Raw genomic sequence first — 25,341 nt, 5'->3', positions numbered from 1 at the left:
CTTCTTCCACTCACCCGAGCCAGGAGTCTAACTCGCACCGGGAAGCACCATGTCGGACCAATCGACCTTCGACACAGACGTGTGGACGCTGACCCGTTTCGTCACGGAGACGGGCCGCCAGGCCAAGGGTGCGACGGGCGAACTGACGCAGCTGCTCAACGCTATGATGACCGCCATCAAGGCCATCTCCTCGGCCGTGCGCAAGGCCGGCCTGGCCCACTTGTGAGTACCGCAGTGTGAGCACCTCATAATCCTTACGCCAATTAAATATAACTACTACGTGCCCCCAAATGTCTCAAGTTCCTCTATGTGATGATAAGCCACAATCATATCACCGCTTTAGATTGCTCCAAAGCTAAGATAGGGAGGAATAATTGGTTTAGTAGCTTTTTGTTTTATTGGTGCAACGGTCCCCATATTTAGGTTGGTATGCACTTTTTAAAATGATACCACAGTAATTTATTAAGATAGGATGCAGTGCCGTAAAAAAGTATTAGCCGCCTTCTCAAATTCTTATACTTTTACATAGTTTCCCCACTTTAATGTTTAAGATGATAAAAGAAATGTAAATATCAGACAAATGTAACCCAAGAGAACTTAAAATGCTTTTCATTAATTTAGGGGGGAAAAATATTCAACGTTACCTGTCCCTGTTTGAAAAAGTAACAGCCCCTTAAACCTAATAACTGGTTGGGCCATCCTCAGCAGCAACAACTAAAACCAAGCGTTTTCTATAACTCACAGTGACTCTTTAACAAATCTGTGGAGATATTTTGGCCCACTCTTCTTTGCAGAGATGTTTGAATTCGGCAAAAAAATGGAGGGTTTTCGAGCATAAACTGACTTTTTAAACTGAGCATAAACTGACTTTTTTAGGGTCATGCCAGTGCATTTCAATCGGATTCGAGTCAAAACGGTCATTTTGTTTTTTTAAGCCATTCAGAAGTTGACTTGCTGCTGTGTTTTGGATCGTTATCGTGCTGCAGAGCCCCAGTCCGCTTCAGCTTGTGGTCACAAACTGATGGCTGAACATTCAACTTCAGGATTTTCTGTTAAAGAGCAGATTTCATGATTCCATCAATCACAGCAAGTTGTCCAGGTCCTGAAGGAGAAAAGCAGCCCAAGACCGTTACACCACCACCACCATGTTTTACTGTTGGTATAATGTTCTTTTTCTGAAATGCTGTGCTACATTTACGCCAGAAGTAACGAGACACACACATACCAAAAAGCTCAACTTTTATCTCGTCAGCCCATACAATGCTCTCCCAAAAGTCTTGGGAATCATTCAGATGTTTTTTTTATTTATTTTGTTTTTTGTGTTTTTGCAAAAGTAAGACGAGCCTTTATGTTCTTTTTGGTCAGCAGTCATTTTTGCCTTGGGACTCTACCATGGATGCCATTTTTGCCCAGTCTCTTCCTTATTGTTGTGTCATCAACACTAACCTGAACTGAGGCAAGGGACGCCTGCAGCTATTTTGAAGCTGTAATGAGTTCCTTTGTGGCCTCCTGGATGAGTCATTGTTGTTCTCTTGAGGTAATCTTGTAAGCCGGCAAGTCCTGGGAAGTTTAACTACAGTTCCATGTTTTTTCCATGTGAGGATAATGGTTCTCCCTATGGTTCACTGGAATCCTAAAGCTTTGGAAATTACTTTTTTAACCCTTTCCAGACTGATAGATGTCAATTACTTTATTTCTCGACTGTTCTGGAATTTCGTTGGAAGGTGTCATTTTGTTGCAGCTTTTTTAGATCTTTTGTCTAACTTGATTTTGTCAGGACAGATTCTGTTTCAGTGATTTCTTGATTGAACAGGTCTGGAGGTCATCAGGCTTGGTTGTGATCAGTAAAAATTAACCAAAAATTGTGATTGGCCTTTGTGATGCTGACAAGTCAACAATTTAATCTGGATGTGCGCAGACAGGGCATGGCGGGCTGCGTGAACGTGACGGGGGACGACGTGAAGAAGCTGGACGTGCTGTCCAACGACCTGGTGGTCAACATGTTGAAGGCCTCCTACAGCACCTGCTGCATGGTCTCCGAGGAGGACAAGAGCCTCATCGTCACGCCCAAAGACAAGAGGGTAGTACTTGGATGTACTGTATACATGTCCTGGGGTCACCAACGTGATGACCGTGGGCACCAGGTAGCCCCCAAGGATCACATGAGTAGCTTGCGGGCCTGTTCTAAAAATTGCTCACCAGTGATTTGACATTGTGATTTTCTAAAAATGGTGTAGTAGTGATCATTTGATAATGTAAACACTGGCAGAAACCTATAGAACTAAATGCAATAAAGTATATTGATATTTATCTGTTTCCTCATTGTTGTTGGAAATCATTAACATGTTCAATGTCTTCACAAAAATTAATATCATTAATTATTAATAATGGTAAAGGTAATTTGAGCATATTTGTTATTTCGGAAGTCTCTATCAAACTGGCAAATGAATCAGTACCCAAGAAGTAGCTCTCAGCTGAGTGGTGAAGGTTGGTGACCCTTGATACAAATTGATACAAATAACTGTATACTGTATCATCATGTAGTATATATATAGTATATATACTTATCTCTATATACAGCACACAAACAAACACACGTCGGCACTTACTGTATGCAGTTCAACTTGTGTGTTCCAGGGTAAGTACGTGGTGTGTTTTGACCCTCTGGACGGCTCCAGCAACATCGACTGTCTGGCTTCCATCGGCACCATCTTTGCTATCTACAAACGAGTGAGGCTCACTATCTCAATATTTGTCAATAGTTGTCTATCTGTCATCCATCCATCCTGAAATGGACTTTTTTTTTTTACTTGCAGTAGCGCCTTATGGCCTGACAGGGGGCGTCATCGTAGAGCTAGTAAAGGCCATGAGTCATTTTAATTGTTTAAACTGGCAGAAATGCAAGAATATCTGGGACAAACACGAGTCTATGATTCCTCACTGAGACTTTTACAAACAATCGACTACGAATAAGAAGTATGTATATTGATATGTATTATATCGTCGACTCAGGTGACCGAGGGCGAGCCCACCGAGGAGGACGCCCTCCAGCCGGGCAACAGCATGGTGTGCGCCGGTTACGCCCTCTACGGCAGCGCCGCCTTGGTGGCCCTCAGCACCGGCGCCGGTCTCAACTTTTTCATGCTGGACCCAGTAAGGAAAATGTTTGTGTGCGACATGGTTTTTTTTTTTTGTTTGTTTTTTGTCATTATGCCACGTTATCAAAACAGACATTGTCTATAATTGACAATAATATTCATTTTTTTTACAATGCTGCCTTGACTTATGAGTTTAATTCGTTCGGGGTAAACCCTTGTATCTCAAATCATCTTTCCCCACTGAAATTTATGAAATTGTTCTAGCCGACCCAAAAACTCCAGCTAATAATTTAAAAAGACAAATACCTCTCAACAGTATTTTTGCTTTATTAAAAAAAAAAATAATAATAAATATACAGTAAAAGCATAATTAAATAGAATGTAAAGAATTCAATAGAATTCAACAGTTTATGGTGTTCCCGTCTTTGCCACGAGAGGGCAGTATAATACAGACATAGGAGGTAAAATGCAGCAATGTTAGTCATTTTTAGTAGAGGATAAAGAATATATGCATGATATTGATGCTGGTTTCATTAGCTGATCTATGGGGGTTTGTATTGTGTTGTTAGCTTTAAGCTATCAGTCAAATTTCTGAGGTTTGGTTAAATACACACCGTGTAATTCTCTTTTTTTCTGTTTTGTTGACTTTGACAGTAGACTTCAACTGGGAGTGGCAATAAGCTGCTTGAAGTCTCTTTTGAAGTGCATGTCAGAGTCTGTATTTTCACTCTACTTTTACTCGAGTACAGAATTTAAATGAGTGCTTGTACTTTTACTGTATTATACTTCTACTGAATTTACAGTGTGAGTACTTTTGGCTCCTCTGATAAGAATCAAACAAGAAACGGTAACATGAGTTGACTTTACGTATTTATTTTTTCGTCGCCAGGCCATCGGCGAATTCATCCTGACCGAGAGGAACGTGAGGATCAAGCCCAGAGGGAAGATCTACAGCTTGAACGAGGGCTACGCCAAGTACTTCCACCCGTCCGTCAACCGCTACATCCACCACAAGAAGAACCCTGAGGTACGCACATCAGCTGGACTGCATTTGCATGCAAACGCGCGCGCGTGTGTGTGTACGTGTGTGTGGGGGCGAGTTGAGGTCACTTATTCCTCACTCACTCAAACATCCTGTTCCTCTGCGAGATGTAGAGATGTGCTGCACGCTTGCTCAGCACTTGATGTGATGCAAGGCGGTCATGTGTTCATACAGTGATGACTTGGAATATATTTAGTGCAAATGCAAACTAACTTTTTTTGGTCACACTTGAGAGAACCCGTGGGCTCAGTCTCCCTTTTCTTGATGTATTTCACACAATGATTCAGTTCAGTTGTGAAATGAATGTGAATACTACTGTATATATGACTCCCGGTTTTATTCTGATTTCATGGGTTTGTTATTTATTGATATACTACATGAAACACAGTACATATTAAAACATATCGCTGGTATCAAGCCTAAACTTGCTATGAGAACATTTGGAGAATTTCATATTTTTTTTCACAAATCCGTACTAGTCGTCAGTCCCCACATGGGTCTGTTATTTTTACAAATGATTAACCAAGCGTTGAATGGGCTGAAAAATGTGCCAGCAGCAACTGAATTTGAATCATTTCTCTTTGAATGAGCTAAACTTCAATAATTGCATTCAACAAATCAATTTGAAAAACATAATGTGAATGTGTATTGTTTAATTTGAAACATTGCATTTAAAAACTGAATCTGAATAATATCATTGGAAATTCAATTCATTAGTTTGGAACTGAAGTCCAATAAACTTGAAAGTGAATGTAAGAATTGTTTTTTTACCCGCAATGAAAATTCAAATTATATATTTTCCCATTGAGTTTGATCATTTTAGATTCCGTGTGACAAATTCAATTTTAAATTAGCTGTGGCAGACATCCGGGGTCTGTCAGGAATAGCAATCGATCGGCGATATGCAGATCTCCTTTTGGGCCAATCGGCGCCTTCATTTTTGAGCATGTGACATTGGGACTCTGGACAGTGAAATCTTCTCTCCAGCGACAGTATTTTAACCTTTATTAGCACCTTTCCTTAACCTTTGTGGAATGCATCATATGGTCATAAAGAGACAAAAAGGTTCTTTTCGAACATAGGAAAGGACATATCACACCGACATGACACTACGCCGTCTTTCCATTTTCCCCCCACAACATAAAGATACCCAGGCATCGAATTCCATGTCTTAGGCTTTACTGACATCTTGGTGTAGAAACAGCACAAAGCAAACTTAACAAATGTGTCGTTTTTTGGGATGATTTGGGAGGTACACGGTTTGCGCCTGACATCAAAGATATTCATGTACTTGTTGTATTTATTTGTGTTTAATTTTTGTTTTATTTATTTATTGCTATTTATTCTTTTATTGTTTTTATTTATTATCATTTCATATATTTTTCAATATTACATTTGTAGTTTTATTTTAGTTTAACACATTGTCATCATTAAAAAATGTATTTGTTGGAGCGATATTCTTTTTTATTCTCTAAGATATATTTTAGAATATATCGAATAGTGTTTGATGTGACCATTGTTTCTTTATTATACTATTACTATATAGAACTTTAAAGTTTTTTTTCATTAGTAACTTAATTCATATTTTCTAAAATAATTATATTATTTTTTAATACTGCCTTTTTATTTGATAATATAATTTTATTTTCCGTTATTTTAAACCTTGTTTTAGTCAATCATTGTGATTTTATTTCATTGATATCATTTTTTATCATTATATTATTTATTTATACGATTTCAAAATCACTTTATTTGAACATTGTATTACAATGTATTTAATTTTGTATTTTAATTATGGTTTTTATCAATAATTATTCTATATTTTTATGTTAGACTTTTTAAGTAGTTTTTGGCAATCATTATTTTTTATTTTTAGTATTCTAAATATGGTTTTATTTGATCATTATTTTATATTTGTTATTTTCAAATAGATTTTTAAATATTGTTTGATTTGATCACTGTATAAATATTGAAATATTTGATTACTGTACTTATAGTATTTTTAATATGATTTAAAAACATCTTTGAAAAAATTGCTTTAGAAGATTTTTGAATACATTTTAAATATTGTTTCATTTGATCACTGTATAAATATTGATACATTTGATGACTATACTGTTGATTTGTTGTTTACTTGAACTTGTGAGCTTTTATAATCAATCAGTCAGAATGTCTTCCTGATAACAAGACTTAAAAGTGATAATATGATTTTAAAAAAAAATTAAGAGTATTCTAAGTCTTTCCCCCCTCGGCCCCAGTACAAAAAAACAACAACTTTGCCTTTTTGTTTTTACAGTACGTACATAAGGCCTCAACTCCCTCTGGATGTGTGTGTCGTTGCAACGTGTACGTGTGTGTGTTTTCAGGAAACCGTCAACACGTTTGGCCTTGGCGTGTGATTTCTGGGACGTGAGTCAGCGAGCACATGACTGCAGCGAGTCAGACGTCGCCTGCATGCGTCCACACGGGGAACTTGGACGGGGAACGGGCGCTTTTCGCTTCTTGTCCGTCTACAACTTCCATTCTCGAGTCTCTTGAAGACAATGCAAGACAGAGAATACAAAAAAAATCTCAGTTTTAATGTCGGCGGTTGTGCTCAGGGGCTTAAAAGTTGTTTGTCAGGCCCTCTCGGTGAACTTTGAGTTTTTGAACTGAGCTTGAGCTCAATGGAATGTCACCGCGCTACCTCATTTTCTGCTTAGATACATCGACAAGTAAATACACACAGCAAACACATTCACACACAAAATACACATTCATTGCACTGTAAAAGCATCAAGAGTTGTCTTAAATCATTTGTACGCTTTCATGTATAAATCAGGTAAGCAATACCTGGAATTACGAGTGACCTGACTTCGAAAAAAAAACTAGCATCGATGTCACAGTTATCCTAACCCTTTAAACGACCTATGTTTGAACAAGCAACACATGTAGACAGTGTTTAGACAGAGCATCCAACAAAAATCAGAGGCATATCTTGTTTCTCCTGTGCGAAAAATGACAATAATATTGCTCCACCTTAGTTGCGACGGTCTTCTTCTGCGTTTCATCATCAAATCGTTGTGTATCTATTAGTGGCTAAGGCAGACAAACCAGAATGAGCAGCGCAATGCCCATTAAATTATCACGATGCACAAACTGTTTAATTCTTTACAATCTATTTATTTAATGTTATTTCCGCCTGGCTCTATAAATTGCTGTACAGTGCTATTATTTATTTACTAGAAAAACAAGTTACTCATTTTTTATTTATTTTTTCCCAGGAGGCTGGAACAGATTAATGGCATTTCCATTCATTTCAATGGGAAGAGATGATTTGATGAGTGTTTTTTGTTTTTTATGATATTATTTTTGTGTATTTTAATATATATTAATAACATTTGTAAAAAAAAATTCCGCTAACATTTGTGGATTTTGTGTAGTACAACAAAATATTTATTTTTGGTGTAATATTTTGGTATTTTTCTTCTATTTGTAACATGTATGTAATCTTATATTCATGTCATTTTTCTAATATTTGTGTTTTGTCATTTTTGTTTTGTTTTAAAAAAAAAAAATCGTTTGCGTACATTTTTCGTCTTTGTAATATCATTTTAAACATTGCTTTAAATTTCTACCGATTACATCTATTCTTCCTCTTCGTCCTCTTCTTCTTATTATTATTATTATTATTATATACTGTATCATGGTAGGCTACTTATACATGTAATTACAGTATTGCTCATTTTTCTGAACTACTTTTGTATTTTTGTGCAATGTCTTTTTTCATCTAATATTTGTGTAATTTTTGTCAATTTGCATGCATTAATGCATTTTATGTAAAATATGTGTACTTCTTTTGTCTCATATTTGGTCTTTTTTAAAATATTTGAGTGTTTTTTTTGTATCTAATATTTTGTACTTTTTCATATTTGTGTTACTTTTCATCAAATACTTGTGGGATTCTATTGAAATATTTTGGGATAATTTTAAAATGTTTCATAATGATGTATTTTTCTTTCTTGTAATTGTTTTTTTGTCAAACAAACAAAAAAATCCCAATGTTTTCGTACTTTACATTTATTATTTTATATGTGTTCCAACATTTTATTTCTTTTTTTCCCCTTACATTTGTGTTGTTGTTGTTTTTTCAGAAAAAAACAATTCTTTGGGTCTACTTTATGGGGTTTTTTCGGGGGGGAAATTAACTGGTACTTTCTTTTTCTTTGTTATGTAATTTTTAAATACTGCTTTATTGCGCATGGAATGTAGTATTCCTTTTTTTCGCTATTGAACTCTTGTCTCTGGAACAGGACGGCGGTGCCCCGTACGGCGCTCGCTACGTGGGCTCCATGGTGTCCGACGTCCACCGCACCATCGTGTACGGCGGCATCTTCATGTACCCGGCCAACCAGAAGAACCCGGAAGGGAAGGTACTCTCATCTCTTTTTTACCATAACACATGCTTTAAAGCGGATTATTTCGATTCCCGTTAAATGTGCTGAAAACCCCCGCCAGGTGTTACTACAATGTGGAATGTTACAGTTTTATTTTCTCACTAAAACCGAAGGAGGAAAGCAGCGGTGACATAGCAGAAAAAAAGAAGAAAAGGAAGAAAAAGGAGAAGTGAAAGTCAGAGTGAGCTGCAGCTGGGCAAGATGCCAGGGCAGGCGAGGAGGAAGACACAATTGTTCACTTGTGGTTATTTTGCAGAGCTAACCAACGCTGAGCACATGTCAATACTGTTGCTAACCAAAACAGCAGAACACAGCAAAATATTGAGAAATAACAAAAATATAGATAAATATAATAAGAAAATGCACAAAAATGTAGACAATTTACAGACAATATGACAAATATTAAGGGAGGAAAATATTAGATGGAAATACACAAATATTAAATGAAAAATGCTAAAATATTCACAAAAAAAATCAAAAAAGAGAAATTGTCAATTCCATCCATCCATCCATTTTCTGAGCCGCTTATCCTCACAAGGGTCGCGGGAGTGCTGGAGCCTATCCCAGCTATCATCGGGCAGGAGGCGGGGTACACCCTGAACTGGTTGCCAGCCAATCGCAGGGCACACATAAACAAACAACCATTCGCACTCACATTCACACCGAGGGGCAATTTAGAGTCGTCAATTAACCTACCATGCATGTTTTTGGGATGTGGGAGGAAACCGCAGTGCCCGGAGAAAACCCACGCAGGCACGGGGAGAACATGCAAACTCCACACAGGCGGGGCCGGGGATTGAACCCCGGTCCTCAGAACTGTGAGGCAGACGCTCTAACCAGTCGTTCACCGTGCTGCCTAAATTATCAATTATTTCTTAAAATCTAATAATCAAAATATAAAAAGAAAAGTTTTCATAAGCGATAAAAATGCAAAAGTATTAGAAAAAAATATGTTCGAAAATATTGGGAAAAACACAATAATATTAGATGAAAAATACGTATTGGAGAAAATGTAATTTTATATAAAAAACTAAAAATATTAGACAAAAATAAAAAAATAAAATATTTTAAAAATAGAAAAATGATAAGTAAAATATTAAGAAAAATAATAGGAAACAAAACAAAAATAGAAGACAAAAACACAAATATATGAAAAATTCAAAACGATAACAACAAAATTTGAGAAATTGCCAATTGTTATTAAAAATGTTATTAGCAACATGTCGTGTGAAATATTTTAAAAATATATGCATATACGCCAAAAATAGCTCTATTAGGAAAAAAATACATTTTTAGATGAAAATATAAATATAAATGGAAAACAAAAAATATGCAACAAAAATACACATTCATTCATTCATTTTCTGTACAGCGCATCCTCACTAGGATCTGGGCGTGCTGGAGCTATCTTCGGGCAAGAGGCGGGGTACACCCCGGATTGGTCGCCAGCCAATCGCACTAAAAATACACACATTGGAAAGAAAATATTTTTTAAAAAAAGAATTATCATGTTATCTCGAAAATATTAAAAGAAACAAAAAAATAAGACAAACACACAAATATTTTAAAAAGGAAATAGATAAAAATACAGTACACAAATAATATATGAAAAATACAAACATATTAGAATAAATAATGAAAAAAGTATACATTTTTTAATTTAAAAAAAATTTATGAGCAAAATAAGTGTAGTAACTAAAAAGATGTAAACACACAAGTATTAGGGAAAAAATTGAAAAAAAATAATATTGGGGAAAACAAAAAATAGTAGGGAAAAAAGAAAGCAATAAGACCAAAAAATGTTGATTCCTCAGCCAGACCTTTGGTATTTCTCTCTTGCATATTTTTCATGTAGTATCTTATTTTTTTCTCAAACTTGCACAATTTTTCTTTAAAATTACTATATTTTATATTCTAGAACTGGTAGAACGATTCGGCCACTAAAAGTGGAAAAAAACTTTACTAGCAAGACATATTCGCTCTTTTCGTGTGCTGAGTTAATTGTCTTACTAGTGAGAACGAAGAATGTACGAGAATATGTTCACCGCAAGCTGGATATCAAGGATATCGATTAATCGATTTAATCGGCTAACCATATGTAACTACAAACTTGCATAAAACCTGAATGTTGTCATTTGACTACAAAAATAGATGTATAATTTTTTGGTGTTTTTGTCCCCTTTATGTAGCTGCGTCTGCTATATGAGTGCAACCCAATCGCCTTCCTGGTTGAGCAAGCGGGGGGCGTGGCCACGACGGGTACCCAGAGGGTCCTGGACGTGCGGCCTCGGGCCCTCCATCAGCGGGTGCCCTTCGTGGTGGGCTCACCCGATGACGTCAACGAGTATTTGGCCTTTGTCCACAAATACCAGTAGAGAGCGGGGGTTTCTGTGCGTGTTTTATACTCAGACTTCCGTACTTTGACAAATAAAAGGCTTGGAGTTGGTCTGCTTTTCCACAGGAACTCATTTTTTCACAAAAAGAAAATGAGCGTCCAGGTTTTTCTTGGTGATACATTGTGGTTGGTTGTAAAAAAAAAAAAACTTAAATTTGTGTGTACTTTAGCCTACATTATTTTTAAATCCCATACTCAAATATATATATATATATATTTTGCAAGTTGTGTTTTTTAATCATAAATATTTTGTGCTTTTTATTGGTTAAATTTGAATTGTTTTAGTTTCAACTAAATGGTGACTTGCTAACAGTTGTGGGCTACTTCTTGTGAATTTTGTGTTTTTATCCAAACTTGTTTCTCAGAGGTTTTTCTTCTCATACAATATATTTTTGTCTTGGGCTAGTTTGATAACTTTTGTCTTTTCCAAGGAAAGAAAGTATTGTTTTATAGCCAATTGTGTCTTAGTGTGAAATTTGTTTAAAGAACAATGGCTTTTGTGAATGTTTCTCTTCACCCAATGTTTTACTAATAAATGTGTGTGTGTGTGTGTGTGGGGGGGGGGGGGGGGCTGTCAAAATAAATTTTGGTGGTCAGATTAAGTTTTATGTCAATTTATTATTCAGCAAAAATTGTTCTTCAGTATTTTTTTTAATCCAAACTATCTTTTTTAGGCAAGAATTCAGAATTTGTCTTTTTCAATTTTTTTTTACTGTATCATTAGTTTATTTGCCGAAATGAGTTTCTTCCGCAGGGTATCCGGGCTCTCCCTTAGAGATAGGGTGAGAAGCTCGGTCATCCGGGAGGATCTCAGAGTAGAGCCGCTGCTCCTCTACATCGAGAGGAGCCAGATGAGGTGGCTGGGGCATCTGATTCGGCTGCCTCCAGGACCCCTCCCTGGTGAGGTGTTCCGGGCACGTCCCACCGGGAGGAGACCCCGGGGACGACCCAGGACACGCTGGAGAGACTACATCCTGCGGCTGGCCTGGGAATACCTCGGGATCCCCCCGGAAGAGCTGGATGAAGTGGCTGGGGAGAGGCTAGTCTGGGCGTCCCTGCTAAAGCTACTGCCCCCGCGACCCGACCTCGGATAAGCGGTAGAAAATGGATGGATGCATGGATAGCTAATTTGAAAGTTGTTGTTTTTTCAAATCTGAAAAGCGAAACATTTGTTTTCAGCAAGAAAAAGAGGGTTAACTTAGAGAAACAAAATCCATCTCTTTGAACGAAGGCTACAAACAGTGTTTCACACCTTTAATGGATGCCATCAAATGTAACATAAAAAGTTTTTTTTTTTTTTTTTTTTTTAAACATTTACAAGCCCAAAAGGGTTCCCACTTACTGAGTAGCAGCATATGTACAAATAATAAGAATAAAAGACAACAACTAAAATTTATTTCATAAAAATTGGCATTAAAACCAGCGTCCTTTCCCTAAAAACGATAATTTGTTGGCTAAAATCAAAATCCTTTGCTTCCACATGATTGCTAGTCATTTGAAAAAAAAATGACTAGATGGCACTCCGGCTCCAGTCATCAGACCAGCGGGTAGCTGGCGGCGGTGGCGATCCCGCAGTGGTTCTTGCGGTCTTTGGCCATGTAGATGTAGCCTTTATCACCCCACTTCTCGCTCCAGCTGCACGAGCGCAAATGGGTCAGCGACATGACGCTAGCAAACAACGTTAGCGGCGGCATTTATCATCACCCACCTGTTCTTGACGATCCAGTACTTCCTGCCGTCCACATCTTGCCCCTCGAAGCCGTAGCCCACCACTAGCACGCCGTGGTCGAGCTCCTCGCTGCTGCACTCCTTCTCAAAGTAGATGCCTAAAAAAACAAAACATGTTTGATTGTCTATATCTTTTTCTTTATATTCAAAAGCATGTTTTTATCCATTCATTTTCTGAACCGCTTATCCTCACTAGGCTCGCAGGCAAGCTGGAACCTATCCCAGCTATCTCCGGGCGAGAGGCTGGGTACACCCTGAACTGGTCGCCAGCCAATCACGGGGCACATAGAAGCGAACAACCATTCACACTCACATTCACACCTACGGGCAATTTAGTCTTCAATCAACCTACCATGCATGTTTTTGGGATGTGGGAGGAAACCGGAGTGCCCGGAGAAAACCCACACAGGCACGGGGAGAACATGCAAAGTCCACAAAGGCGAGGCCGGATTTGAACCCGGGTCCTCAGAACTGTGAGGCAGATGTGATAACCAGTCTACCACCGTGCCAGCATTTTAATTGTTTTTATTCATTTATCTCATTAAATAAGTATTGATTTTTAGTAAATAATAACACAACAATAAACAATTCTACAGGTGAATTTCCCAGTTTTGTACTTTATTAAATCATCGGTTAATGATAATTAAATTAATTATAAATAATAGAATGAATGTACACTGCCGCCTAAAATGTGTTTTTGTTGTAGTTAATTGCAATAGATATTTTACACAAGGAAAATATTTTTTTTGCTGTTTTTAGGATAAACTGATTTTTATACTAAATATTTTGTGGGTGGGGGTGTCAGCTAAATTTAGCAATTTTTTTCCTTTTGTTCTATTGTGTTATGGCCATTTTCTTTTTATCAGAAGATAAAAGAATGTTTTGTTGTATTCAGGCTACATTTATATAAAATAAGCACACCTGTGCAATTTATCATGGCGTCTAATCATCATATTTATATTCTGTAAAGGCGGATGGATTATTTTTCTTGTTTCTGGGCTGGATTTGGAGAATTTTTAATTTCATCGAAATTGCTGTTGTTCTTGGGCAGCACGGTGATTAACTGGTTACGACAGCCGCCTCACAGTTGTGAGGTCCTGGGTTCAAATCTGGCCTTCCTGTGTGGCGTTTGCAAGTTCTCCTAGTGCCTGTGTGGGTTTTCTCCCGGTAATCCCAAATTCCTAAAAACACGCACGGTAGGTTACTTGAAGACACTAAATTGTCTAAGTGAGAATGTGAGTATGAATGCTTGTTTGTCTATTTGTGCCCTACAACTGGCTGGCAAACAGTTCAGGGTGTCGCCCACCTCTCGCCCAGAGTCAGCTGAGCGAGGCACCGGCACGCCCACGAGCCTAGTGACGATAAGCTGTTAAGAAAATGGATTGATGAATAATATTGTTCTTCAGCATCATTTCGTAAACAAAAGTTATGACTACAATATTTGACCAAATTTTGTGATTTTCTTTTCAGCCAAAACTTTTCAATTCAATGTGTTTTATTTCCTTTTCAGCTGAAACTGACTAAATTGTGTGATTGTTTTTATTTTCATAAATAAATAAATAAACGTAGGCTCATTCATTCATTCATTCATTTTCCAAACAGTTTATCCTCACTACGTTTTGCTTTATTTGTATCCCAAATATTTCAGTTTTTTCCAGCTAAACTTTGTGGGGTTTATTTTAGATTTCCAACACTCAAGACAATGATTCATATTCAGCATTTTTTTAAACAAATCTTCAGAGGAAAAAAAAGCAATTTTTGTGAACTGACCTGACTGGTAGAACTGGAAGGACTCGTGTCCGGCGTCGATTGCGACAGAGACGGGCCCCACGGAGGCCAGGGCCTTCATGAGCGCGTGCTCCTTGCCGCTGGGAACGTCCACAAAACCAGTGTCATTGGCAGAGTTGAACGTCGGGTCGTAGTGACATGGCTGGTCATCCTGTGGGCGGGGCGGGGCGGGGTGGCAGTGGGGACATGCTCAGTTACCGTGACGACAACAAATGGGGTGGGCAAACTTTGTTTGGATTTTACAAAAATTGACAGATGGGACAAGTTACCCAAGAGATTTGTTGTTTAAAGAGGCCAAATTTGGTGATTCTTCTCTCTCGCTCTCTCATTTCCCACCCTACAAATTTCTTTTAAAATATTTTTGTTTTTCACTTAGGTAAAAAAAAAAAAAGTTTGGAAAAAATATATTTTTAGACAAAATATATATTTTTGTCTTTTTACCAAATTATTTTCTTCTTTTTAATATTTTACTTTTATAAGTATTATTGTAGTTTAGATTTTTTTTTTTTTTTTTTTTAAACTTTAATGGAGCAATTTTAGGGAGAAATGAGCCTACTTTAATGCAACAGACTCTCGCTGATGTAAATCCTTGGGCTTTAAGAATGTGTGAGAAGACTTACGGTTCCCAGGTAGGGATAGGCGTCCTCAGAGTCCAGGCCGTCATTGTCCTTGATGTACTGGAAGGCCTGATCCATAAGACCTCCGTTGCAGCCTTCGTTGCCTTCGGGCCGGGAGCAGTCCACCAGGTTCTGCTCGCTCAGAGACACCAGCTTGCCCGTCTTGCGGAAGTGCTGACCCTCCAGGGCCCCCGTGGTGCTGAAGGCCCAGCACGACCCGCACTGACCCTGCGAACACGCACAATCAAGATGTAAGCTCAACGGGACCCAAAAGCTTGGAACAGCCGTGCTAAATTCAGTTAGCCCCTCTATGACGTTTGGCATTATATGTTAGCATTAAGCTAGACGACTGTTGTTGCTCTATGGTTTGGTTGAACATTTAATGTTTAAATATGCATGTGCATCTCAATAAATTAGAACACAGTATACGCATCCCCTTGATTAACAAAGTTCACTGCATTACCAAAGTGGCATACCGCGGTGTGTTTTTGTTTATGTGGCGCATTAGCATTTTAACCCGCTGCATGAGGATGTTTGCGTCAGCTGTTCATTATACATGGAAGAAGGGAGGAGGAAGCGTGAAGGAGTGCACAATGCAGGTAAACAAGTCCACCACGATGGCGGACATCTTATCTTTCACACCAAGCTACATTTTGACTGCAATGTACAGCAGTTCCCGGCAAAACACAAACACACAGGTTTAATTAATTACGTTAATCAATCAATGAAGGTGCTCGAAAACTTTACATTTGTTTTTTGTTTAGTTGAGTTTATCATTTTTAAATGCATGACTTTGTTCCATTTGGTTGCATGTTTCTCATGTAGCTAAAAAAAATAAAAAGTTATTTGGAAGTCAAAAAATAAAAATGATTAGGAACGGCTTTGAGCAGACACACAATCCAATTCATGTTTGACATCAGTACTTATTAATTTATTATTTTACTCTTTCCTTGGTTCACCAAAACATCAGAAACTGCAGTCAGCACAACCACAATGTTTTTCAATTCCTGAACAAGTATGTTTAATGAAGTGACCAGTTAACACATTGATTCACATTCATAATTAATATACATTTTTAAAAAAATCAATTATTCAAATATTTGCACTATTTATCCTTTGTGTTTTATTTTGTAAATATGTTATTATTAAGAGCAAAATAGTAGCTACAGCTCTTAGTATGACAACAACCATATTTGTAACATGTTTTAATATCCAGTCAACTAAAAATATGCGCCATTTGTTGTTTTCTTATGTAATATTTCGTGAGTATAACATCATGCTTGCTGGAGTTCATTTTAACTTACTGTTACAATAGCAATCTATTTTCATTTTCCCCCAAAACATAAAAATATGACTTAGGCAACTATATATGCTATTTGTCTACAGATTTATGAAATTGATTTCATTAATAAAAAAATAGTAATTTCAATGATAAAATGTAATCTAATACAAGGTAATGTAATATAAATACAAAAATGATTTTTACTTGATCAGATTTCAAGAGATGTTTTTGTTACACAGTCCTAAAATGATATTTTATTGTTTTATTGGAAAAGGGGTTCAGAACATTCTCCCGTTACATTGCAGTACATTTTAAATTCAAACAAAAGGAACATTATGAATTTATCATGAATGTTCTGATCAATGACATGCACTCCAAGGTGCCCCAATCCAAAATCATGCCACAGCAAGCATGAAGCACAATGTAAAAAGCATAACTATCACTGTGGGACTGTAGCCTAGGTTACCTGGTCCTTGACGGGGGTGACGTAGCCGTGGTCTCTCCAGTCCACCGAGCGCGGCGCCTCCAGAAAGTTGGGCTCCATAAAGAGCGCTCCTTTGGTCTTCTTCTGCACCTTGTTGCTGCGCTTGTAGCCGTTCATCATCTGACGAAACTCCTCGTGAGTCTGAACACAGGAGCGGGTTAATGAAACGTCTGTGATTAGACGTTCTATGGATGGCCGTTGCGTTGGGAGGGTACCATGTCTCCGAAGTGGTTCATGCCCAGGCTGTAGGTGTGTTTGCCCATAGAGTGCTCCAAGTTGTGCATCTCTATCTTCTTCAGGTTCTTCTCCCACACCATCCTTCTCCAGCCTTCCTCCTTCTACAACAACAAGGACAGCAAGCCAGACTTGTGACAAAAAAGTGGAGGCGGTCCAAAAAGAATGACGACAATGCAGTCACAATTCTATTGTGAAAATTTGGTAATTTTCGGCATGTAATATATAACGCCGCATAGGAGTCCAGAGTTTGAAGTTGGAATCGTTTCAAATGGATGAGAAATGTGGAAGGAGGTATACATGTAAATTATCTGAATGTGGGAAATTTAAATGGGCAAATGGGCGAATTTGGGGAGTACGATAGAGAGTTCCGTGCAGAACTTGAATGACTTAACAGTTTAAAGTTGGAATGGTTTGAATTGGCTGACAAATGTGAATTTCTCTTAATTAGGGCATTCTATTGTGAGGGTGTGGGAATTTGGAGAGTGTAATAAATTGTTCCCAAGATTTCCTGAATGAGCTGAACAGTTTGACAGAATGGTTTGAATTGATTCAAAAAATGTGGAAGGAAGTAAAAATCTTTTAACGTGGGATTTTTTTGGGGGGCGGGGGGGAAATGTGGAATTATAGGAAACTAGCTTTTTTTTGGTAATGTAATATAAAGAGCACTAGCCTGAATGTCCTGAAATTTGTGAATAATTGGAAGTTTGAATCAGTTAAGAATTGCCGAAGGGCAAAAAAAGTGGACGTATTCATAAAAATAGCTAACTTTGGGGCAGAGTGACAATGCAGGAGGAATTTCACAACTATGTTATTCTACTCAAAAATTATTTCATTTCCACACAATACCTGGTGGTACTGCTTGGAGTGCCAGGTCTTCCACAGGTCCCAGTGCTCGTCCAGCTGGGGGTCCAGGCTGGGGGCCGAGGCGGAGGCGCTCAGGCACAAAGCCAACGTGATGAGAGGCAACATGGTTGTGACTACCTGCGGCGAACGGAAGTGCTTTAATACTTCAGCCTGCGGAACTAACGGCAAGAAAAAGAGGCAGAGATGGTACCCATCTCATCTCCAGTTATAATTGTTTGCACAGAGCTGAGCGAAAGTATGCCTGTGAGCATTGCTCTATGCTGTTGGTGTGTATTGCTGCTCCTTGTGTGTTAAAGTAGCAGTTTTTGAATGGTTATAACTACAGCAACATCTACGCTAATTTCCATGAGCCCATCTAGGTCATTTCTCATTGTGTTAGCATCTAGCTAGCGGACTTCTTACAATATGCACAAACACACTCAAACTAGTAAATGGCAGAACTATTCATTTAATTCAGTCCTCATATATGACACGGACTCATTAAACAAACCTGAAAAAAGCTTTTCAGGAGGCCAATTTAATTTATTTAAAATATATTTTGTATTCAAATATAGTTTTGAATATGGTTATTTTACATTTTTAATTGATTTTGTTTTATTTTGTCATAATGATTAGAAAATAAAATGTATACATCACAAAATAAACATGTTCAAAATATCTTGTTTAAACCAAGATGAAAGACTTTTTACATTATTATTTTTTAATATTGGGGATTGTGTTTGACTTTTTGTTCTATACAGTTGTTTAAAATAGTGTTAAAAACAACTGCAATCAGTACATGAACAAAAAACATTTCTTAAATCGTGATTGCCAACATTTTTTTTCCTTTGCATTTTGTATTTAACATGTTATTGGTGAGTCACTGATGGTGTAGTGGTACACTCGCCTGACTTTGGTGCAGGCAGCGTGGGTTCAGTTCCCACTCAGTGACGGTGTGAATGTGAGTGCGAATGGTTGTCCGTGTCTATATGTGCCCTGCGACTGACTGGCGACCAGTTCAGGGTGTAGTCCGCCTTTCGCCCGAAGCCAGCTGGGATAGGCTCCAGCGTCCCGCGACCCTAACCAGGATAAGCGGTGTTGAAATGGATGGATGGATGTTATTGGTGTGTAAAAGGTATTTTACACCACAGCTCTTGGAGTTGAATTTGTGGTGCAGGAGGTGTACCTAATCAAGTGTCCGCTGAGTGTGACATGAAACCTATCGTTGAAGATTCCAGTAGGCACAGTGGGTGAATACACAACAACAACATTCCCTCAAAAACTCATTTACGCTCCACTTCGACCGTGTCTATTGGCGGGGAAACAAAGAACAGAAATTCAAATATGGAACTATATTATTTGTAAAATGTGTCAATGATAGTTTCGAAAGCGGAAAGTGGCTTTGTGTTCTTTTTTTTTTGCCCCATTCCCTTTTTTTTTTTCTTTTTTTTTTTTGCATTGTCACGGGATCTGCGAAAGCGAGCCAAGAAATTGGCCCACCCAAACTTGCAACGTGGAAAATAAAAAAAATAATAAAATAATACGAGTCATGAAAATATTAACCGAACTTTTCAAAACGATGTGCCTTATTCCAGCCGCCATGTCGACGCTCTTTCTCAGTCATTTAAACGTGAAAACAAACGAGCAAAGTGCCTGTTGTTGTTGTTGTCTTTTCAGCCGAGAGGGCAACAAAGGGCAGGCCGAATAGAAGATGACGACTGAAACTATCGAACGATAATAAACGCGTCGAGGTTTTATCTGGGAAATGTCATAGCCATTTTCTCCATCGTCATTTGTCTCTCCTCGCTTTTATTATTGTGCGACAAATTCCCACGATTACAGTGACGCACACTCAAGACACGTATTATGCTGGAATTCTCATGGGAATGTGTAATTTACACAAATTGAAATTAAATTTTATAAAAAATGAAAATCATACTAACCGGCTCTGTGACGAAACGGCGAGTGGAAAAGGAGGAAAAATATCGTGCTGGGGTAAAGTCACACAAACGTTATAAAGGCTTGAGTGGCAGTCGAGTCCCCGCCCACCGGGCTCTCTAATTGGCCCAGGCTTGTTGGGTTCCGCCTTTTGCGTGACGTCCCCATGGATGCACGTGATTTCCCGTTGGAATGGCGGTGAAAAAAAAGCTCCGCGTAACGACGTGTACCCCCTTAAATGGACGCAAATTTGAACATTTCAGTAATAGGACGAATGAAAAAGAGAAAGGTATCCGCGTCGAGCTCTTTGAGAGGTTTGAGTCCCCTGCGTCTTGCGCGACACGATGTAACGTGACAACGCCACGTTAGGGCAAAACGGGAGCGTGCGCTCGTTATCTTCACCGGCTGCGCCCGCCTGACCGCAGCGGTGGAGCAAACACCAGCAGAGATAAATCTTACTCAATATCCCCCAACTCAAAGTCTTATTGGAAAGTTTAAGAGAGCAGAGAAAAGGATGTGGACTTTGAGCGCCCGTCATAACAACATTGTTGGCATTTTTCTTGATTTGATTACCAATTCATTTGTGTCCGAACAACACTGTCTCCCTTTTGTTTGTTTTTTGTACATTAGCCACCTTAGCTCCTTTTAGAGATTGTAAACATGAAGAATGGCATTTTAAAGCAAACACAAATCCTTATTACTTGTTGCGCTTTGTGATTATGCATCTTGTTCAATTTCTTACATGAGCTACTACTTTTGCTTAATGTGGGATAAAGGTAAAAAGGTTCCTTGATTTTGGCATCCAAAATCACACATTCATAGGATTTGGAAACAGAAAACTATACAGACGTGATCAACTATTATTCTTTTTTGAAACTTGAAGTAAATCTGAGGTGGCACCGGTTAGCACATCTGTCTCACAATTCTGAGGACCGCGGTTCAAATCCCGGCCTCGCCTCTGTGGAGTTTGCATGTTCTCCCGTGCCCGCGTGGCCCGCCGTTGAAAAATCTAAAAATGGCCTGTTTGAACATCACATTTTCAACTAATATGACTAACATACTGGCAATTTTCTGCCAAAGAGTCAAGGTTTCAGTCACAAATTTCCTAATGAGTTACCCTGATTTCAGGACAAGTACATTTGGGGCAATTTGCGACATTGAACGTGGCATAAAATCCTTAATCCATATCTGATTCTTACAAACAAGTGCTCATTTAATTCATGTTTCAAACCTCTATGTGATGATATCCTCTATTTTGATGTACAGGTGGTTTGACATTTTTAGTAACATACCTAAAAACTGTGCTTACTGCCATTGTCTTATTTATTTTCTGACAATCGCTACCTTGTCTTAGTTTAGCATAAAGATTTGTAAGAAAATGAGCAAGAGTCCTTCATTAATACAACTTTGTGACGGTCTTGCCTAGTTAATTACATTAGCTACTTTAGTTTAACTTAGCATAAAGACTGCAAATGGGGAAAGGCTAACGTATCCGTTTTTAAATTAAGATGTAATTAATTCAATGTAATTTTGGGCTTTTTGTGGTCATGCAATTTCCTTAACATTATCGGCTTGAGTTACTTTCATTTAGCACGACGATTGTAAACAAGTGGAAAAGTGGTTTTTCATGAAACAAATCCCTCCTTGAAAAAACTATTTCCTATTTGCGTTTGTCATGACAATCAATCAATCAAACTTTATCTATAGAGCACTTTTCCTACAACGATAGCCATCTCAAAATGTTTTACATGTCACACAGTCAAGGCAGTTATATGTACTTCAATCTTCAAGTCATAAAGCTTCAGTAACAAACCTCAAATGATATCACATAGAATCGAGCGAAAAGGTCGTAGACGGTCCTCTTTGAGACCTTAGCTATAGAGCTTTTATGACATAAAGCAAGGAAATAAAGTCCTGAATCTCAAGCAATCGACATGACAGATCAAACATCAACACCGTGAGCCTATTATAATAATTTCCTAAGACATTTCTAACTTACTGTCATAGTTACAATCCAAAATACCAATGTGCAATTTTATTTTGTCTTCATCTCTGTGTACAACCCCAATTCCAATGAAGTTGGGATGTTGTGTTAAACATAAATAAAAACAGAATACAATGATTTGCAAATCATGTTCAACCTACGGCGTTTCTGAGTGTTTTTGATAAATGGCTTGTGATATACCCTAACATCGATACTCCTGTCTATGAGTCACATAGATGGCATTGTTATTAGTTTGTCGACATTAATTGAACCGGTCAGGTAAACGTTTATGGGCAGGTTGAAGGTGTGCGAGCAGTAATCCGCCATTAGTGAGTCCGCAAAGAGTCACTTTTTTTTATTTTTTTTTTATTATCCAAGTGAATACAATACGCTTCCGTAATATTCAGGTTAGATTAGATAATATTAGATTAGCTAACCATTATTCGTTCCACACAATTCCTCATTCAGTTATTAATGTTTCAATCTTTGAGTGTTAGTTACAGAAAAAAAAAAACCAAAGCTAAAGAAAAAGCCCTCGGCAAGCGTAACAAGATAATACATTTGTACTTTTAAAAAGACAGTTGTATGCGTCGTTATTCCTCCTAATTTGTGTTGATCTCGGAACTGATATTGTGTTCAGTTGTACTTGATTTTCCTGTTAATCTGTTTGGCGGACAGCCACAGTGATCATTTATTTTTTTTGTTTACATTAGCAACTTAATCTTATCATAGCGTAAATCCATGTTCAGTTTATATTAACAACTTTATTTTAGATTCTAAACGAAATTGCAGATTATAAATACATTTAAAAAAGATCCAGCCACTATAAAATGAACAATAATCTCTCATTTATAGAACTTTGTGCTTTTTGGAACGATCATGCTACATAATGCGATCACAAAAAAAGGAAAAAAAAAAAAAAAAGCTTTTGTTCCAAATAAAAGCGCTGAAGAGAAGTTCGCGTCGCTGGCTGCCGCTTGCAGAAGTCAGCGTCCCAAATCCCGAGCGTGACGACTTGATGATAACATGTTAGCGTGATAGCGTGATGACTGACTGAGCAATTTTTTCAACCGGCACAAGTCCGGACAGCACACACTCCTGTGAAGAAAACCAACAACAGGAAATAGTTTTTTTTTTTCCCTACTAAAACTTATGCTGACTGGACGTGTTTTTTTTTTGTTTTGTTTTTCTCGTTGAGCCTTACATGAGTCAGCTGAGCAGGTTATCAGGTTAAAGGTCAGAAGACCACGTCTACGCACACTGGGAACCCGAAGACCACCACAAATCAACTTGATCAATAAATTTACATATTGAGATACAGTACATACTTTACACTGTTACTGTATATTATGATCCATATTTATACCTCTCAATTTGCACTCATTGTACAAATGAGAATACGTGACTATAGTATTACATTTCTATTGCATCTACCCATCTAATGTCATGGTTGAGATTTTGATTAAAATTAAATGTAAAAAAGCCCCAATATGTATTTTATATTTATTGTAATGTTTCTTTTCCTCAAACTAACTCATTGCGATTGTCTTTAATATATATATTTGATTCAAGTGTGGAAAAACAAATGTTACTACGAATAACGATAAAAAGTAAATAAAAACAAATGTATTTGATTTAATAAAGAAACATTATTAGTATGAAAATGCTCATAAAAACGTAATAAGAAAAATGTCTATCAGCAGACTGTATTGTGGGTATTTCATGAAAATGGCGTATATGTTTTAATTCATTTATATAATTTATTTAATATTACTTTTAATTCTAAGAAAAAAAATATTTCAAAAGAATGACAGTCACTAGATCCAGCAGACAGCTCCAATTTAAATACACTTTAATATATTTGTTTCTAATGTATAGATTGCATGTAATTTCCCAATAAATACTACTAATCAAAATAAAAATATATATTTAATTTCAAAACGTGTCAATCACCAGATCTCACAGATGGCCCAATATGTATTTTATGTTTAATGTAATATTATTTTAAAATAATTGTATTCAATGTATACATTTAATTTAATACAATGACTATCACAATTAATGATAAAATGATTAAAAAACGTCAAATAAACAGATTCATGAAATGAACCTAAAGTGTTTATCTTATTTAATCTATTTTCAATATATTTAAATATATATATATATATATATATATATATGAATATATTTATTCCTGTTGAGCAACACTGACCCCTGGCGGCTGCTTCACTGGAACTGTAATTCCTTTATTAAAAAAAAAACATAATACAGTATTGCCATTCTAGAATTTCCATCTCTTTAATTTTTCAGAAATGCAAACAGTAAAGGCATGAAAAAGGTGACCAAAAAAACGTTGTTGGTTGTCTGGGTAAGGCCCCTGAAGAGACCTTTTTATTTTTGTTATTTGAACATAAATTAAGCAATCTGGAATACTCTGAAGAGTACAATTTCTCATTTCTTTGCCTTTTTTCTCTGGCTTCCAACTTGAGCCAGGCTCATCTCCACCTGCACCTGATGCCTGCTTCAAGCTGTGCCACATGAATAGCATCCTCCTCTTTAAGCACTGTCTTTGTTTGCGGAAAAAAATGACTAAAATCATTGTCTGTTTCGCTTGATTTTTAACTATTACCAACTTCAAAGGCTCATCGAAAATGCATCCTCCAGGAAAATATTAAGTACAATATTTTTCTGTTTTTATTGGCCATTTCTGAATTTGAAGTTAGTCCATTCTGTGCTGACATAATCCGTAACATCGCTCCGTCGCTTAATCCATTTAACATTCACATCCTTAAACTAATGACATAACTCGGCGCATTTCGTAATTAATACAAGATGTACTAGCGGATCAACCCTTGTCACCAATGTCACGCGTGCTTTGCGGTTCCGCTGGGACCACAACCAGGGCCACGACCCGCAGCACCTCAACATGAAAATACAAAAGACCAGTGCAACAAATACGACACTGGCTGATCTGATGAGCCAAAATGTTGCTTAAACTTAAGAGTACCAAGAGAGGATGTCCGCTCCAGAGGTTGGTAGAGTAGCCAAATATTGTACTCAAGAAAGAATACTGTTACTTGACAATAAAGTGACTCAAGTAAGTAAAAAGGAGTCAAAAAAAGAGTAAAAAGTACACAGTCAAATAATTACTCAAGTACTGAGTAAATAGTAACTTTTTTTTTTAACCACAGCATGAACATCAACAAAAAAAAAAAAAAAAAAAAAATTACAAAATGTGAATGTGCAAATTCTAATGTTGCTGTGTGTGCATGTGTATGCAGTCAAAACATTTACTGCACAGTGTTTTCTAAAGTTATTAGTGAGCTGAAATATCCACGTTTGGGCAGATAGTGCCAGAGAAATACTGCAATACATGAAAGCTGTTGTATTTGTTCATCTAAATGTAAACAAGAGTAGCACGCCGTTGCCTTCATGGTAACGACGACCTTTCCAAAATGGTGGCCATCCA

At 37.4% G+C, this 25,341-nt stretch overlaps 2 protein-coding genes across 2 annotated transcripts; one reads left to right on the top strand and one right to left on the bottom strand.

Moving 5' to 3' along the window:
- Positions 1 to 49: 49 nt before the first annotated feature.
- fbp2 (fructose-1,6-bisphosphatase 2) lies at positions 50 to 11,157 on the top strand. Its single transcript, XM_061672322.1, has 7 exons — positions 50 to 222; positions 1,919 to 2,081; positions 2,638 to 2,730; positions 3,013 to 3,153; positions 3,988 to 4,125; positions 8,433 to 8,552; positions 10,766 to 11,157. The coding sequence occupies exons 1-7, from the start codon at positions 50 to 52 to the stop codon at positions 10,949 to 10,951; spliced, it is 1,014 nt and encodes a 337-aa protein (XP_061528306.1). The 3' UTR covers positions 10,952 to 11,157.
- Positions 11,158 to 12,349: 1,192 nt separating this feature from the next.
- Positions 12,350 to 20,002, bottom strand: ctsla (cathepsin La). The gene is made up of 8 exons (XM_061672321.1): positions 19,894 to 20,002; positions 17,954 to 18,088; positions 17,086 to 17,208; positions 16,853 to 17,011; positions 15,108 to 15,332; positions 14,470 to 14,638; positions 12,680 to 12,797; positions 12,350 to 12,606 (listed from the first exon to the last, which is right to left on the bottom strand). Exons 2-8 carry the CDS (start codon positions 18,074 to 18,076, stop codon positions 12,507 to 12,509), a joined length of 1,017 nt encoding a protein of 338 aa, XP_061528305.1. The 5' UTR covers positions 18,077 to 18,088; positions 19,894 to 20,002; the 3' UTR covers positions 12,350 to 12,506.
- Positions 20,003 to 25,341: the final 5,339 nt, after the last annotated feature.

This window comes from Phycodurus eques, chromosome 3, assembly GCF_024500275.1.
Source record: "Phycodurus eques isolate BA_2022a chromosome 3, UOR_Pequ_1.1, whole genome shotgun sequence".
NCBI classification, from domain to species: Eukaryota; Metazoa; Chordata; class Actinopteri; order Syngnathiformes; family Syngnathidae; genus Phycodurus; species Phycodurus eques.
Note: the sequence above shows the minus strand (reverse complement) of the source record. Positions and strands in the feature narration are given on the sequence as shown.

Excerpts from the sequence above, each read along its gene's own strand:
- fbp2 (XM_061672322.1), top strand. The coding sequence starts at position 50 with ATGTCGGACCAATCGACCTTCGACACAGACGTGTGGACGCTGACCCGT. Across the intron at positions 223-1,918 it reads AAGGCCGGCCTGGCCCACTT|ACAGGGCATGGCGGGCTGCG; the intron begins GTGAGTACCGCA and ends GGATGTGCGCAG. Across the intron at positions 3,154-3,987 it reads ACTTTTTCATGCTGGACCCA|GCCATCGGCGAATTCATCCT; the intron begins GTAAGGAAAATG and ends TTTCGTCGCCAG.
- ctsla (XM_061672321.1), bottom strand. The coding sequence starts at position 18,076 with ATGTTGCCTCTCATCACGTTGGCTTTGTGCCTGAGCGCCTCCGCCTCG. Across the intron at positions 17,209-17,953 it reads ACTCCAAGCAGTACCACCAG|AAGGAGGAAGGCTGGAGAAG; the intron begins GTATTGTGTGGA and ends TTGTTGTTGTAG. Across the intron at positions 14,639-15,107 it reads CCTATCCCTACCTGGGAACC|GATGACCAGCCATGTCACTA; the intron begins GTAAGTCTTCTC and ends CCCCGCCCACAG.